This window comes from Stenella coeruleoalba (assembly GCF_951394435.1).
Source record: "Stenella coeruleoalba genome assembly, chromosome: 6".
NCBI lineage: Eukaryota > Metazoa > Chordata > Mammalia > Artiodactyla > Delphinidae > Stenella > Stenella coeruleoalba.
This window is the reverse complement of record NC_137151.1, coordinates 100097542-100114737: the sequence shown is the minus strand read 5'-3', so window position 1 is coordinate 100114737 and position 17196 is coordinate 100097542. Positions and strand designations below refer to the sequence as shown.

Below are 17196 nucleotides of genomic sequence, written 5' to 3'. Positions count from 1 at the left end.
GTAATGTGGTATGGACATCTATCTAGGTCAGTACCTTATTCTGTTAATGGCTGCATAGTGTTCCATTGTTGGAGGTTCCCTAGATTATTTAACCATTTATTCACTGGTGATTGGGCTTTTCCAATTTTGCTTTTCCAAACAAGGCTGCAACGAATATCGTCATACATATACCTTTATCGACACACGCCATAGTTTCTGGAGGATAGAGACCTAGAAGTGAGACTGCCCACTCATAGTGCAAGTTATTTTTTCTTTTAATGGACTGCCCAATTATTAGCCACCAAGGAGCCTACCTTCTTTGAGTTAGGGGCATCACCATTTACTGAGCACCTACCATAGGCTTGCTGTGTACAGCACTGGGGATGAAAAAACAAACAAAACAAACAAACAGAAGGCATTGTCCCTACTGCCACAGAACTATACACAGAAATAATACTAAATACTGACACTAAACAATAAATACATAATCACTTTTTTTGGTCAAGTACTTCCCAAGTGCTAAATAATACATATGTAATCACTTGCTTATCCAGTACTGTTGCTAAGAAGTTTTAAGGCATCCCATGGCGCATTTCTAGGGGGAAAAATGGAGCAATATTTATTTATATATTTCTCGTGAGATGTGTTTTTATTCCTTAACATTTGGGGAGGGAAAGTGTTTTCTTGGCATGACATACACATTTAGAACTTAATTACATACCTTACCTTTCTGTGGCACTTTTTTTTTCCTGTTTTGGAACAACACCGCCAATGAAAACAGTTTCCTGTGAATAGGAAAAAAACTGTTTTTGACACAGCAGACAAAATGTTGCATCGCAGGAGTAGCCAGTTCCAGCCTTTGGCCTTTTGGCTGGGGAACGGGAGACCAGGAAGGCACAGGTCACTGTTTCTCTACCATGACCTTCTCCAACTGACCTCCTTTTTTCTCGCCCCTCCTCCCACCTCACCCCCACCTCCACCCCCTAAATTTCTGCCCCTTTATTCCTTTCTCGAGCCCACTGGTCTTGAGGTACAAGCCTCCATTGGAATCCTCCAACGTCTCTCCTATCCCGCAGGAGAAATTTTAACAATCCAGAACTACAAAATCTGCCTTTGTCTTATGCTAAACACGCTTAAGACGCACATATAGCAATTCTAATAACAATCCAAACATTTTATAAATGTCTTATTTTCTCTCTCTTTTTTTCTCTCACACAAAATCACAGGGAGCTTGCAACCCAAAAAGAAGTGGACTTTTTCTTCTTCAGAATTCCAAAAGAGAAATATTGAGGAACCAGGTTCCAATCACTTTTACAGTCGGTTTTGTGCCTTTACTGGTGAATCATACATCTTTAGTAAAGGTTTCTGAGAAGAATAAAGATTCATTATAGTTAATGATAGTGGTAGCAGACAGGGATGAAAATGCTTGAGTAATTCTACTTTATTTAAAATGAAAATGTCATGTGACACAAGAAGAGTATGATAGTTTTCTAGTATAAGCTCCATTTGATGGACATTATCTTGAAGTTGAAAAAAAATTAGCTCAATCACATAAAAAGCTTATATATTGGACAAATTAAGCCTTTTATTTACAACACTTATGAAAAAATGGGGGCTAAATTAAACTTAGTAACACATCCAGGAGGGTGGGATGAATTGGGAGATTGGGATTGACATGTATATTTGATACTATGTATAAAATAGATAACCAATGAGAACCTACTGTATAGCTCAGGGAACTCTACCCAATGCTCTGTGGTGACCTAAATGGGAAGGAAATCCAAAAAAAGAGGCACATATGTGTACATATAGCTGATTCACTTTGCTGTATGGTAGAAACTAACACAACCTTGTAAAGCAACTATACTCCAATAAAAATTTATTTTAAAAAAGCCCACAGCCAGTGTCCCACAGTAAGAAGCAAGGATGGGACTGTAGCATGTCCTTTACTGCTATGCTTATCCTAATGTGGGGAGTTCTACGCAGGGATAACTTTCTTTCTATCTTTCTTTCTTCCTTCCTTCCTTTCTTTCTTTTTTTGTTAGATCTATTTTACTGAAGAATTGTTGATTTACCATATTAGTTTTAGGTGTACGACATAGTGATTCAGTATTTTTACAGATTATAGTCCTTGAAAACTTATTACAAGATAATGTCTATAATTCCCTGTATCGTACAATATATCCTTGTTTCTTATCTATTTTATACATAGTAGTTTGTATCTTTTAATCCCATACCCCTAATTTGTCCCTCCTCCCTTGGAGGGATAATTTCTGGAATAACTCTAGGACAAGATTTTGAAGTATCAATATATTAAAAAAACAAGATCCCCCCAAAACTTGCTCATTATATTTTCACATTTTTAAAATCGAGGGGTTCTTAATAATTTAGATTTCCCAGACCAATTTTCTTTAAATAGGACTGCCGATTTTTATTTTGCCAAGCAAGGACATTTGAAATTAAAAACAAAACAAAAATTCAAAACTAAGCACTATCCATTATTACATCATTTTATATTTTTAAAAAATACATTTAAAAAAGAATATTTCAATCCTCTCAAATACACAAGTTTCTAATAAAGTGTGGTTCAGAGCAAGAAAGAATGCCTGAGAATATTGCTTTGATTCATAGGCTTTTTTATTTGGCAAAAACTAGTAGAAACTGAGCAGAGTTTGAAGACTCTTGTCTGAGGTTGCAACTCAATACCTTCAAGGGTCAGGGAGATGATGTAAATACAGGCATACCTCACAAACACTGTGGGTTCAGTTCCAGACCATGACAATAATGCAAATATCGCAATAAAATGGGTTACATGAAATTTTGGTTTCCCAGTGCATATAAAAGTTATGTTTAGGGCTTCCCTGGTGGCGCAATGGTTGAGAGTCCGCCTGCCGATGCAGGGGACACGGATTCGTGCCCCGGTCCGGGAAGATCCCACATGCCGCGGAGCAGCTGGGCCCGGGAGCCATGGCCGCTGAGCCTGCGCGTCCGGAGCCTGTGCTCTGCAACGGGAGAGGCCACAACAGTGAGAGGCCCGCGTACCGAAAATAAAAAAAAAGTTATGTTTACACTATACTATAATCCATTAAGAGTACAACAGCATTGTGTCTAAAAAAAAACCAATGTACATATCTTAATTAAAAATACTTTATTGCTGGGCTTCCCTGGTGGCGCAGTGGTTGAGAGTCTGCCTTCCGATACAGGGGACACGGGTTTGTGCCCCCGTCCGGGAAGATCCCACATGCCGCGGAGCGGCTAGGCCCGTGAGCCATGGCCGCTGAGCCGGCGCGTCCAGAGCCTGTGCTCCGCAACGGGAGAGGCCACAACAGTGAGAGGCCCGCGTACCGCAAAAAAATAAATAAATAAATAAAATAAAAAATACTTTATTGCTAAAAGAGGCTAACCATCATCTGAGCCTTTAGCAAGCCATAATCTTTTTGCCTGTGGAGGGTCTTGCCTCGTGCTGATGGCTGCTGACTGATCAGGGTGATGGTTGCTAAAGGCTGGGCTGGCTGTGGCAGTTTCTTAAAATAAGACAACAATGAAGTTTGTCATATTGATTGACGGCTCCTCTTTTCACAAACAATTTCTCTGTAGCATGCAATGCTCTTTGATAGCATTTTACCTACAGTAGAGCTTCTTTCAAAATTGGAGTCAATCCTCTCAACCCCTACCACTGCTTTATTAAGTTCATGTTACCAAGTTCATGTAATATTCTAAATCCTTTGTTGTCATTTCAACAATCTTCACAGCATTTTCACCAGGAATAGATTCCATCTCAAGAAATCACTTTCTTTGCTCATCCATAAGAAACAACTCCTCATCCATTAAAGTTTTATCATGAGATTGCAGCAATTCAGTCCCATTCTCAGGCCCACTTCTAATTCTAGTTCTTTTGCTATTTCCACCATATCTGTGGTTACTTCCTCCACTGAAGTCTTGAATCTCTCAAAGTCATCCAGGAGGGTTGGAATCAACTTCTTCCAAACTCCTGTTATTGTTGATATTTTGATTTTTTCCCACGGATCGTGAATGCTCTTCATGGCACCTAGAATGGTAAATTCTTTCCAGAAGGTTTTTAATTGACTTTGCCCAGATCCATCAGTGGAATCACTATTTATGGTAGCTATAGCCTTATGAAATATATTTCCTAAATAATACGACTTTAAAGTCGAAATTACTCCTTGATCCATGGGCTGCAGAATGGATGTTGTATGAGCAGGCATGAGAATAACATTAATTTCATTGTACATCTCTATCAGAGCTCCAGGGTGACCAGGTGCATTGTTATTGACAGTAATATTTTGAAAAGAATCTTTTCATGGAGCAGTAGGTCTCAACTGTGAGCTTAAAGTATTCAGTAAACCATGTTGTAAAAAGATGTTCTGTCACCCAGGCTTTGTTGTTCCATTTATAGAGCACAGGCAGAGTAAATTTAGCATAATTATAGAAGACTAGGATTTTCAAAACGGTAAAGGAGAACTGGCTTCAATTTAAAGTCACCAGCTGCATTAGCTCCTATAAAGAAACTCATCCTGTCCTTTGAAGCTTTGAAGCCAGACATTGACTTCTCTTCTCTAGCTATAAAAGTGCTAGATGGCATCTTCTTCCAATATAAGGCTGTTTCATCCACACTGAAAATCTGTTGGTTAGTGTAGCCACCTTCATTAATTATCTGAGCTAGATCTTCTGGATAACTTGCTGCAATTTTTACAACAGCACTTGCTGCTTCACCTTGTACTTTTATGTTATGGAGACAGCTTCTTTCCTTAAGCCTCATGAACCACCTCTGCTAACTTCAAACTTTTCTTCTGCAGTTTCCTCACCTCTCTCAATCTTCATAGCATTGAAGAGAGTTAGGCTCTCCTTGCTCCGGTTTAGGCTTTGGCTTAAGGGAATGTAGTGGTTGGTCTGATCTTCTATCCAGACCACTCAAACTTTATCCATATAGGCAATAAGGCTGTTTCAGTTTCTTCATTAGTGTGTTCACTGGAGTAGCACTTTTAATTTCCTTCAGTAATTTTCCCACTGCATTCACAACTTGGCTAACTGTTTGGGGCAAGAGGCCTAGCTTTCAGCCTGTCTTACCTTTCAACCAGCGTATGCCTGCCTCACTAAGCATAATCATTTCTAGCTTTTGCTTAAAAGTGAGATACACGTGACTCTTCCTTTCACTTGAGCACTTAGAGACTACTGTAGGGTTATTAACTGACCTAATTTCAATACTACTGTGTCTTAGGGAATAAGGAGGCCCAAGGCGGGGAGAGAGATGGGGAATAGTCTGTCGGTGGAGCAGTCAGGACACACAACATTTATGATTAGGTTCTCTGTCTTATATAGGTGCAGTTCATGGTGCCCCCAATTACAATAATAACATCAAAGATCACTGATCACAGTTCACCATAACAAATATAATAATGATGAAAAAGTTTGAAATATTGTGAGAATTACCAAAATGTGATACAGAGACTCTAAATGAGCAAATGCCGTTGGAAGAATGACCCTGCTAGACTTGCTCAATGCAGGGCTGCCACAAATGTTCAATTTGTAAAAAAACACAGTATCTGCATAACTCATTAAAGCAAAGCACAAAAAAATGAGGTATGCCTGTAAGCGAAACAACCTTCTTTAAGATGACAAGGAGTAAGGCTTCCTGGAAGATGGCGGAAGAGTAAGACGCGGAGATCACCTTCCTCCCCACTGATATACTAGAAATACATCTACACGTGGAACAACTCCTACAGAACACCTACTGAACGCTGGCAGAAGACCTCAGACCTCCCAAAAGGCAAGAAACCCCCCCCCACGTACCTGGGTAGGGCAAAAGAAAAAAGAATAAACAGAGATAAAAGGATAGGGACGGGACCTGCACCAGTGGGAGGGAGCCGTGAAGGAGGAAATGTTTCCACACACTAGGAAGCCCCTTCGCGGGCGGAGACTGCGGGTGGTGGAGGCGGAAAGCTTAAGTGCCGCGGGGGAGAGCACAGCAACAGGGGTGCGGGGGGCAAAGCAGAGAGATTCCCGCACAGAGGATCAGGGCCGACCGGCACTCACCAGCGCGAGAGGCTTGTCTGCTCACCCGCCGGGGCGGGCAAGGCTGCGAGCTGAGGCTCGGGCTTCGGTCGGAGCGCAGGGAGAGGACTGGGGTTGGCGGCGTGAACACAGCCTGAAGGGGCTAGTGCGCCACAGCTGGCCGGGAGGGAGTCCAGGGAAAAGTCTGGACCTGCCGAAGAGGCAAGAGACTTTTTCTTCCCTCTTTGTTTCCTGGTGCGCGAGGGGAGGGGATGGGATTAAGAGCGCTGCTTAAAGGAGCTCCAGAGACGGGCGCAAGCCGCGGCTAAAAGCGCGGGCCCCAGAGACGGGCATGAGACGCTAAGGCTGCTGCTGCCGCCACCAAGAAGCCTGTGTGTGAGCACAAGTCACTATCCACACCCCGCTTCCGGGGAGCCTATGCAGCCCGCCACTGCCAGGGTCCCATGATCCACGGACAACTCCCCGGGGAGAACGCACGGCGCGCCTCAGGCTGGTGCAACGTCACGCCGGTCTCTGCCACCTCAGGCTCCGCCCCGCACTCCGTGCCCCTCCCTCCCCCCAGCCTGAGTGCGCCAGAGCCTCCGAATCAGCGGCTCCTTTAACTCCGTCCGGTCTGAGCGAAGAACAGACGCCCTCAGGCGACCTACACGCAGAGGTGGGGCCAAATCCAAAGCTGAGCCCCTGGGAGCTGTGAGAACAAAGAAGAGAAAGGGAAATCTCTCCCAGCAGCCTCAGGAGCAGCGGATTAAATCTCCACAATCAACTTGATGTACCCTGCATCTGTGGAATACATGAATAGACAATGAATCATCCCAAATTGAGGTGGACTTTGAGAGCAAGATTTATGATTTTTTTCCCCTTTTCCTCTTTTTGTGCGTGTGTAAGAGTATGCTTCTGTGTGAGATTATGTCTGTATAGCTTTGCTTCCACCATTTGTCCTAGGGTTTTATCCGTCCGTTTTATTTTTTTTTCTTTCTTAATAATTATTTGTTTATTTTAATAACTTTATTATATTTTATCTTATTTTATTTTACTTTATCTTCTTTCTTTCTTTTTATCCTTCCTTCCCTCCTTCCTTCCTTCCTCCCTCCCTCCCTCCCTCCTTTCTTTCTTTCTTTCTTTCTTTCTACTTCTACTAATTCTGTCTACTTTTTCTCCCTTTTATTCTGAGCCGTGTGGATGAAAGGCTCTTGGTGCTGCAGTCAGGACTCAGTGCTGTGCCTCTGAGGTGGGAGAGCCAACTTCAGGACACTGGTCCACAAGGGACCTCCCAGCTCCACATAATATCAAACGGCAAAAATCTCCCAGAGATCTCCATCTCAACACCAACACCCAGCTTCACTCAAGCTACAGTGCTGGACATCCTATGCCAAACAACTAGCAAGACAGGAACACAACCCCACCCATTAGCAGAGAGGCTGCCTAAAATCATAATAAGTCCACAGACACCCCAAAACACACCACCAGACGTGGACCTGCCCACCAGAAACACAAGATCCAGCCTCATCCACCAGAACACAGGCACTAGCCCCTCCACCAGGAAGCCTACACAACCCACTGAACTAACCTTAGCCACTGGGGACAGACACCAAAAACAACGGGAACTACGAACCTGCAGCCTGCAAAAAGGAGATCCCAAACACAGTAAGATAAGCAAAATGAGAAGACAGAACAGCAGATGAAGGAGCAAGATAAAAACCCACCAGACCTAACAAATGAAGAGGAAATAGGCAGTCTACCTGAAAAAGAATTCAGAATAATGATAGTAAAGATGATCCAAAATCTTGGAAATAGAATGGACAAAATGCAAGAAACATTTAACAAGGAGCTAGAAGAACTAAAGATGAAACAAGCAACGATGAACAACACAATAAATGAAATTAAAAATACTCTAGATGGGATCAATAGCAGAATAACTGAGGCAGAAGAACGGATAAGTGACCTGGAAGATAAAATAGTGGAAATAACTACTGCAGAGCATAATAAAGAAAAAAGAATGAAAAGAACTGAGGACAGTCTCAGAGACCTCTGGGACAATATTACACGCACCAACATTTGAATTATAGGGGTTCCAGAAGAAGAAGAGAAAAAGAAAGGGACTGAGAAAATATTTGAAGAGATTATAGTTGAAAACTTCCCTAATGTGGGAAAGGAAACAGTTAATCAAGTCCAGAAAGCACAGAGAGTCCCATACAGGATAAATGCAAGGAGAAATACGCCAAGACACATATTAATCAAACTGTCAAAAATTAAATACAAAGAAAACATATTAAAAGCAGCAAGGGAAAAACAACAAATAAAACACAAGGGAATCCCCATAAGGTTAACAACTGATCTTTCAGCAGAAACTCTGCAAGCCAGAAGGGACTGGCAGGACATATTTAAAGTGATGAAGGAGAAAAACCTTCAACCCAGATTACTCTACCCAGCAAGGATCTCATTCAGATTCGATGGAGAAATTAAAACCTTTACAGACAAGCAAAAGCTGAGAGAGTTCAGCACCACCAAACCAGCTTTACAACTGCTAAAGGAACTTCTCTAGGCAAGAAACACTAGAGAAGGAAAAGACCTACAATAACAAACCCAAAACAATGAAGAAAATGGGAATAGGAACATACATATTGATAATTACCTTAAATGTAAATGGACTAAATGCTCCCAACAAAAGACACAGATTGGCTGAATGGATACAAAAACAAGACCTATATATTTCCTGTCTAAAAGAGACCCACTTCAGACCTAGAGACACATACAGACTGAAAGTAAGGGGATGGAAAAAGGTATTTCATAGAAATGGAAACCAAAAGAAAGCTGGAGTAGCAATTCTCATATCAGACAAAATAGACTTTAAAATAAAGACTATTAGAAGAGACAAAGAAGGACACTACATAATGATCAAGGGATCGATCCAAGAAGAAGATGATATAACAATTGTAAATATTTTTGCACCCAACATAGGAGCACCTCAATACATAAGGCAAATACTAACAGCCATAAAAGGGGAAATCGACAGTAACACATTCATAGTAGGGAACTTTAACACCCCACTTTCACCAATGGACAGATCATCCAAAATGAAAATAAATAAGGAAACACAAGCTCTAAATGATACATTAAACAAGATGGACTTAATTGATAATTATAAGACACTCCATCCAAAAACAACAGAATACACATTTTTCTCAAGTGCTCCTGGAACATTCTCCAGGATAGATCATATCTTGGGTGACAAATCAAGCCTTGGTAAATTTAAGAAAATTGAAATTGTATCAAGTATCTTTTCCGACCACAATGCTATGAGACTAGATATCAATTACAGGAAAAGATCTGTAAAAAATACAAACCCATGGAGGCTAAACAATATAATACTTAATAACGAAGTAATCACTGAAGAAATCAAAGAGGAAATTAAAAAATACCTAGAAACAAATGACAATGGAGGCACAACTACCCAAAATCTATGGGATGCAGCAAAAGCAGTTCTAAGAGGGAAGTTTATAGCAATACAATCCTACCTTAAGAAACAGGAAATATCTCGAATAAAAAACAAAACCTTGCACCTAAAGCAATTAGAGAAAGAAGAACAAAAAAACCCCTAAGTTAGCAGAAGGAAAGAAATCATAAAAATCAGATCAGAAATAAATGAAAAAGAAATGAAGGAAACGATAGCAAAGATCAATAAAAGTTGGTTCTTTGAGAAGATAAACAAAATTGATAAACCATTAGCCAGCCTTATCAAGAAAAAAAGGGAGAAGACTCAAATCAATAGAATTAGAAATGAAAAAGGAGAAGTAACAACTGACACTGCAGAAATACAAAAGATCATGAGAGATTACTACAAGCAACTCTATGCCAATAAAATGGACAACCTGGAAGAAATGGACAAATTCTTAGAAATGCACAAACTGCCAAGACTGAATCAGGAAGAAATAGAAAATATGAACAGACCAATCACAAGTACTGAAATTGAAACTGTGATTAAAAATCTTCCAGCAAATGAAAGCCCAGGACCAGATGGCTTCACAGGCGAATTCTATCAAATATTTAGAGAAGAGCTAACACCTATCCTTCTCAAACTCTTCCAAAATATAGCAGAGGGAGGAACACTCCCAAACTCATTCTACGAGGCCACCATTACCCTGATACCAAAACCAGACAAGGATGTCACAAAGAAAGAAAACTACAGGCCAATATCACTGATGAACATAGATGCAAAAATCCTCAACAAAATACTAGCAAACAGAATCCAACAGCACGTTAAACAGATCATACACCATGATCAAGTGGGGTTTATTTCAGGAATGCAAGGATTCTTCAATATACACAAATCAATGAATGTGATACACCATATTAACAATTGAAGGAGAAAAACCATATGATCATCTCAATAGATGCAGAGAAATCTTTCGACAAAATTCAACACCGATTTATGATAAAAACCCTCCAGAAACTAGGCATAGAGGGAACTTTCCTCAACATAATAAAGACCATATATGACAAACCCACAGCCAACATCGTCCTCAATGGTGAAAAACTGAAAACATTTCCACTAAGATCAGGAACAAGACGAGGTTGCCCACTCTCACCACTCTTATTCAACATAGTTTTGGAAGTTTTAGCCACAGCAATCAGAGAAGAAAAGGAAATAAAAGGAATCCAAATCGGAAAAGAAGAAGTAAAGCTGTCACTTTGCAGATGACATGATACTATACATAGAGAATCCTAAAGATGCTACCAGAAAACTACTAGAGCTAATCAATGAATTTGGTAAAGTAGCAGGATTCAAAATTAATGCACAGAAATCTCTGGCATTCCTATACACTAATGATGAAAAATCTGAAAGTGAAATCAAGAAAACACTCCATTTACCACTACAACAAAAAGAATAAAATATCTAGGAATAAACCTACCTAAGGAGACAAAAGACCTGTATGCAGAAAATTATAAGACACTGATGAAAGAAATTAAAGATGATACAAATAGATGGAGAGATATACCATGTTCTTGGATTGGAAGAATCAACATTGTGAAAATGACTCTACTACCCAAAGCAATCTACAGATTCAATGCAATCCCTATCAAACTACCACTGGCATTTTTCACAGAACTAGAACAAAAAATTTCACAATTTGTATGGAAACACAAAAGACCCCGAATAGCCAAAGCAATCTTGAGAACGAAAAACGGAGCTGGAGGAATCAGGCTCCCTGACTTCAGACTATACTAGAAAGCTACAGTAATCAAGACAGTATGGTACTGGCACAAAAACAGAAAGATAGATCAATGGAACAGGATAGAAAGCCCAGAGATAAACCCACGCACATATGGTCACCTTATCTTTGATAAAGGAGGCAGGAATGCACAGTGGAGAAAGGACAGCCTCTTCAATAAGTGGTGCTGGGAAAACTGGACAGGTACATGTAAAAGTATGAGATTAGATCACTCCCTAACACCATACACAAAAATAAGCTCAAAATGGATTAAAGACCTAAATGTAAGGCCAGAAACTATCAAACTCTTAGAGGAAAACATAGGCAGAACACTCTATGACATAAATCACAGCAAGATCCTTTTTGACCCACCTCCTAGAGAAATGGAAATAAAAACAAAAATAAACAAATGGGACCTAATGAAACTTCAAAGCTTTCGTACAGCAAAGGAAACCATAAACAAGACCAAAAGACAACCCTCAGAATGGGAGAAAATATTTGCAAATGAAGCAACTGACAAAGGATTAATCTCCAAAATTTATAAGCAGCTCATGCAGCTCAATAACAAAAAAACAAACAACCCAATCCAAAAATGGGCAGAAGACCTAAATAGACATTTCTCCAAAGAAGATATACAGACTGCCAACAAACATATGAAAGGATGCTCAACATCATTAATCATTAGAGAAATGCAAATCAAAACTACAATGAGATATCATCTCACACCAGTCACATGGCCATCATCAAAAAATCTACAAACAGTAAATGCTGGAGAGGGTGTGGAGAAAAGGGAGCCCTCTTGCACTGTTGGTGGGAATGTAAATTGATACAGCCACTGTGGAGAACAGTATGGAGGTTCCTTAAAAAGCTACAAATAGAACTACCATATGACCCAGCAATCCCACTACTGGGCATATACCCTGAGAAAACCATAATTCAAAAAGAGTCATGTACCAAAATGTTCATTGCATCTCTATTTATAATAGCCCGGAGATGGAAACAACCTAAGTGTTCATCATCGGATGAATGGATAAAGAAGATGTGGCACATATATACAATGGAATATTACTCAGCCATAAAAAGAAACGAAATTGAGCTATTTGTAATGAGGTGGATAGACCTAGAGTCTGTCATACAGAGTGAAGTAAGTCAGAAAGAGCAAGACAAATAGCGTATGCTAACACATATATATGGAAGTTAAGAAAAAAAAATGTCATGAAGAACCTAGGGGTAAGACAGACCTACTAGAGACTTGAGGATATGGGGAGGGGGAAGGGTAATCTGTGACAAAGCGAGAGAGAGGCATGGACATATATACACTACCAAACGTAAGGTAGATAGCTAGTGGGAAGCAGCTGCATAGCACAGGGAGATCAGCTTGGTTCTTTGTGACCGCCTGGAGGGGTGGGATAGGGAGGGTGGGAGGGAGGGAGATGCAAGAGGGAAGAGATATGGGAACATATGTATATGTATAGCTGATTCACTTTGTTATAAAGCAGAAACTAACACACCATTGTAAAGCAATTATACTCCAATAAAGATGTAAAAAAAAAGATGACAAGGAGTAATGGGTAGTATGGTGAACTGTGGAAAGAATGAACCAACCCAAAGCATTACCAAAAACATCTAAACACTGTGTCAGCCAAGCGAAATACATCTCCAAGTCCACAGCCCTCAAGGCTGTTCTTATTTCCACATTGGTGTGAAAACTGGGAAGATCCACCAACAATGGACATCACAGTAGTTTCCAGTGAATCCTCCCCCACCATGAAACGCCTTGGTACCATGTAAGCCCTCGAAACCCAACCATAGAGCCTGGGTAAGTGAGGAGAGGAAATCCCAACAATGAGTAAAGTTAAATTTTCTCTCCATCCCAGTGGAATGAGACTTAGATTCATAAAATATTCTGAGTTACAGAAAATAAGGAAAGTGGTATTTCTTATACACTTCATTTTGTAGACTATTTACACTAGCTACACAAATCATTAACCCTGCATGCAGCAAAATCTGAACCTGAACTAGTCTCTTTTTTCTTCACTTTTGTTTGAAACCATGTGAATATTTATAGAGTGACAAAGGGTTACTTCCTGGACCAGAGCTCAGGACAACAGGGTGTTTCTTCTCTCTTGTTCTCCCTGCAAAGACAGTTGCTATCATTCATTCCAGGCAACTGGTGTAGAGCGCTGCTTCTGTGCCACAGGTGCAAGGAGTGTCAGGTCTCAACCTATGTTCACTTAGCACACTAAGTACAATTTGGGACTTAGGTTTTATACACATCTGTCACTCCCAGAATTTTCTGTAGAGCACTGAAATTAAGCCACATTTTGGCCCACAGCATTCACATTTCAATTCTATGAGAAGAGTAGGGGGTTTTCCCAATTTCTTTCTCCAGGCTGAAATAAAGCCTTCTGTCTTCCCGGTTAATGAAAAAGCCAAGCCCAAAGTGCCCTTGTTTTGGTCCTCCAGTTGGATCCTAAATTTCGGCTGTAGCTGCATGTCAGCTGAAGTGGTGGTCCCCACTGACACCCCCATGCTGCTCCTCTAGACGCTCTCTGGGACTCTGCATTAGGGTTCTCATGTTCTACTGTTTTCACCCATGAACACACTCCCCACAGAAACAGCTCTGAGCAAAATGAGGGGTTTTTTAAAATTTATTATTATTTTTCATTCTTATTTTTTTCATTTTTAATTAAAATGATTTTTATTCTTTAGATTCTGGCTGCATATATTCCACTAGGCTAACATAAGTAACTCTGCAAATACATGCCTTTACATACTGGATAACAAGAACTGAAACACCATATTATACATAGTTGGTGTCTAATTGATAAATATCAACTTACAAAGATTTATGACCCAAAGGAAAGACAAAGGATTTCAATGAGTCAACATAGGACTGTGACTAATTCTTTGAACATCAAAGAGGCTAAAGGCATAGGTCATCTTCCCCTCCAGCGCTCTTTCCAGTCCATCAGACTATCCTCTTCCAGGCTGATAAATACTTTCTAAAGTCTTCCTAGAGTCCAAGCTTCTAGATGTTTATTCCTCCCTCTCGCTACACCATTCCAGCTATAGCTCCTCTTTGTGTTCGTGCAATTAATTTCCTCTAAGTCAAAAGCTTTGTGTACTCTTGTTCCCCATAGAACAAACGTGTATCTAGATCCTACCAGAAATGGGTTTCTTAGGAATTTGGTTTTCTTTTATAAATAACCTAAGAGGTAATCTGATTTTGTATTTTAAAAGTATTACTTTTTCTTATTTCCTTAAGCTTTTAGAAATTTCCCTTTTCATTCTTCTTTCTGAGATTAATCATCTTAAAACTATTCTCCCTTTTGAATTACAAGTAACCAAGATAAAACCTCCAATCTTCAGTCTACTTCCACGTATGACTGCAACAAAATCAGACCAAATACTAAAGATCTGCATTTGCTGTTTTTTTTTTTTACCACACTGAAAGTTTGAAATTTTGTGAACCTTCTTGGTAAAACATTCCAATTTCTTGCACCCTTTAATGAGGAAGCTCTCTTAAAAGACTAATTTGAAATTTTCAGTATTCAGTGCAGGTCATTTCCTTCTTATTAACCTTCGTATTCAATATTATGGCACATACTTCGTACAGATCAGTTTATATTTGCCGTATTAAGACTCTGACTTTTTTGCTCCACCGCTTTTTGTTTTGTTTTGTTTTTCCCCAACCCATACAAATAAAAGAGTGGACTATATATGAAATGGCTGAAGTTCTACTTCTATTATTAAATAGACAATGTCCCAAATTACTTTTTTTTTTTTTCCAAACTGTCTCAATAGCATCAGCTAGTGATAGAAACTCCAGAGAGAATGGGACCAAAACCCACAATGAGCCCCATGGACTCTGACAGCAAAGAGAAAAAAGAGTACACGAAAATCCCCTCCTCACCCGGGGGCCCCTTTTGTGTCGTTCCTGCCAACGCAGCAGCCCTCCTGCTATATAGACCCGCGCGCCCGCCCCACCGCACTGAACTCGCATCCCCGCATCCAGCAGCCATGGGGAAGGTGAGCCCCACGCCGGCGGGAGGGGCCCGCAGCCGGGCTGGAGCCCAGGCCTCTGAGCCCTGTCCTTCCCTTCCCTGCAGATCACCTTCTACGAGGACCGGGGCTTCCAGGGCCGCCACTACGAGTGCAGCAGCGACCACGCCAACCTGCAGCCTTACTTGGGCCGCTGCAACTCAGTGCGTGTGGACAGCGGCAGCTGGATGATCTATGAGCAGCCCAACTACCTGGGCTGCCAGTACTTCCTGCGGCGCGGCGACTACCCCGACTACCAGCAGTGGATGGGCCTCAACGACTCCGTCCGCTCCTGCCGCCTCATCCCCCACGTGAGTCCAGTTCCATATCATTCAGGTTCACTTTGGACCCAGAATGGATAGTTTCAAGCAAAGGTTAAATATTTGAAGTAGTGATCATTTAGAATAATTGAGAGTTTGGGGAAAAGGTAAGCTATGGTATATTAGTTCAATATAATTTGCCTTGAACAGAAGTAAATTGTTGCCCAGGTACCAGTTAATCAACAAATATTTATTAAGAATGTATCCGCTGCCCCGGGCATGTATAAAATAGAGGTCCTGACCTGGAATCATTTACAATGGAGTTGTAGAAAAAACACTAATATCCAACAGAAAAATAATTAGGTGCTAGTGAGTTTCTGAGCTGACAGGAGTTGAAAAGGAAAATTTTACAAGGGTTCATTCTTGTAAGACTCTTTCCCCTTTTTGCCTCCCAATTGCATGTTTTGGTTTTCCCCACCTGTACAAATAAAAGTACTTTTTCTCAGTAGAGAGCAATGCAGAGATTTTATACACAGGCTACAAATAATTCATACGTGTCTTAAAACACTAAGGTTTTTTAAAAATTAGTCCTTGGGCTTACTCATTTTTCTTTCCCATTTTTCCTCATTCTATTCATAAATTACTAAATGAAAATCAAGTATGTAACTGAGAGATTTCAGATGTTTCACTTTGCTTTCCACAGAAACAAAAGCATCTAAGCCCTTGGTGATTTTTCCAAGATTTATTTTAAACTCAATGTAGAGTAATTCATTTCATAAACGGACTTTACTGTTCAAAGACACATGCTTGAAAATTTAAAATAATTCTTCAAAATGGCAAAAATAGTCATAAGCTGTTAAGGATTTGGGTTTCTCTATGGTACAGTGTCCTGAGCGTGATTAACAGTTCATCCTGGGAAATATTTGAATATATTAAAGAGTGAGATTTCCTTCTTAATTTTTAGTCACACTTTATGATCTTGGAAAGGTACTGAATCTCCACCTTTGAAAATGAAGAGTATACAAAGATTCAGAAATAATTCATTTTTACCATATATTTGAAAATGGCTTGAGCTGGTCCTCACCAAACTGAATGGCATGAATGTGTTGGAATCATTTCATGGTTTGCTTTTCTCCTCTTTCCACCTCCGGATGGGCCAGGCTGGCTCTCACAGGATCAGACTTTATGAGAGGGAAGATTACAGAGGCCAGATGATAGAGATCACTGAGGACTGCTCCTCTCTTCAGGACCGCTTCCACTTCAATGAGATTTACTCTCTCAATGTGCTGGAGGGCTCCTGGGTCCTCTATGAGTTGCCCAGCTACCGGGGAAGGCAGTATCTGCTGAGGCCGGGGGACCACAGGCGCTACCATGACTGGGGGGCTGTGAATGCTAAAGTGGGCTCCTTGAGGAGAGTCATAGATTTCTACTGAAATAAGTGCATCATTTCTCAATCTGGAAAGTAATAAAATATTTTCTGTTTTCCTGGCAACGGTTTGCTCGTATTTTTCCTTTTGTCCTACATTTATTATTTTATTTATACACTCACACACACACACGCACATACACACGAGATGCACGTGGAAATCAAGGTGTGTGATCTACGGGTAACAAAGAAAATTCTCACAATAGAACTATGTTTTCAAATGAAGCAGAGCTTTACAGTTTAC

The 17196-nt window shown here is 40.5% G+C and overlaps 1 protein-coding gene and 1 long non-coding RNA gene across 2 annotated transcripts in view; one reads left to right on the top strand and one right to left on the bottom strand.

The window, feature by feature from the left end:
• The window catches only part of LOC307187756, a 75771-nt gene extending 69320 nt beyond the window's left edge, over positions 1-6451 (bottom strand). The window contains exons 1-2 of the long non-coding RNA XR_013828700.1: positions 6034-6451; positions 706-764 (exon numbers count right to left, since the gene is read on the bottom strand). This is a non-coding gene — a long non-coding RNA (uncharacterized lncRNA). The remainder of the gene's footprint in view (positions 1-705; positions 765-6033) is intronic.
• A 9003-nt stretch (positions 6452-15454) lies between these two features.
• LOC307187755 (gamma-crystallin D) lies at positions 15455-17031 on the top strand (the record flags this gene model as incomplete). Its single annotated transcript, XM_079924224.1, has 2 exons — positions 15455-15577; positions 16687-17031. The coding sequence occupies 2 exons, from the start codon at positions 15455-15457 to the stop codon at positions 16957-16959; spliced, it is 396 nt and encodes a 131-aa protein (XP_079780350.1). The 3' UTR covers positions 16960-17031.
• Positions 17032-17196: the final 165 nt, after the last annotated feature.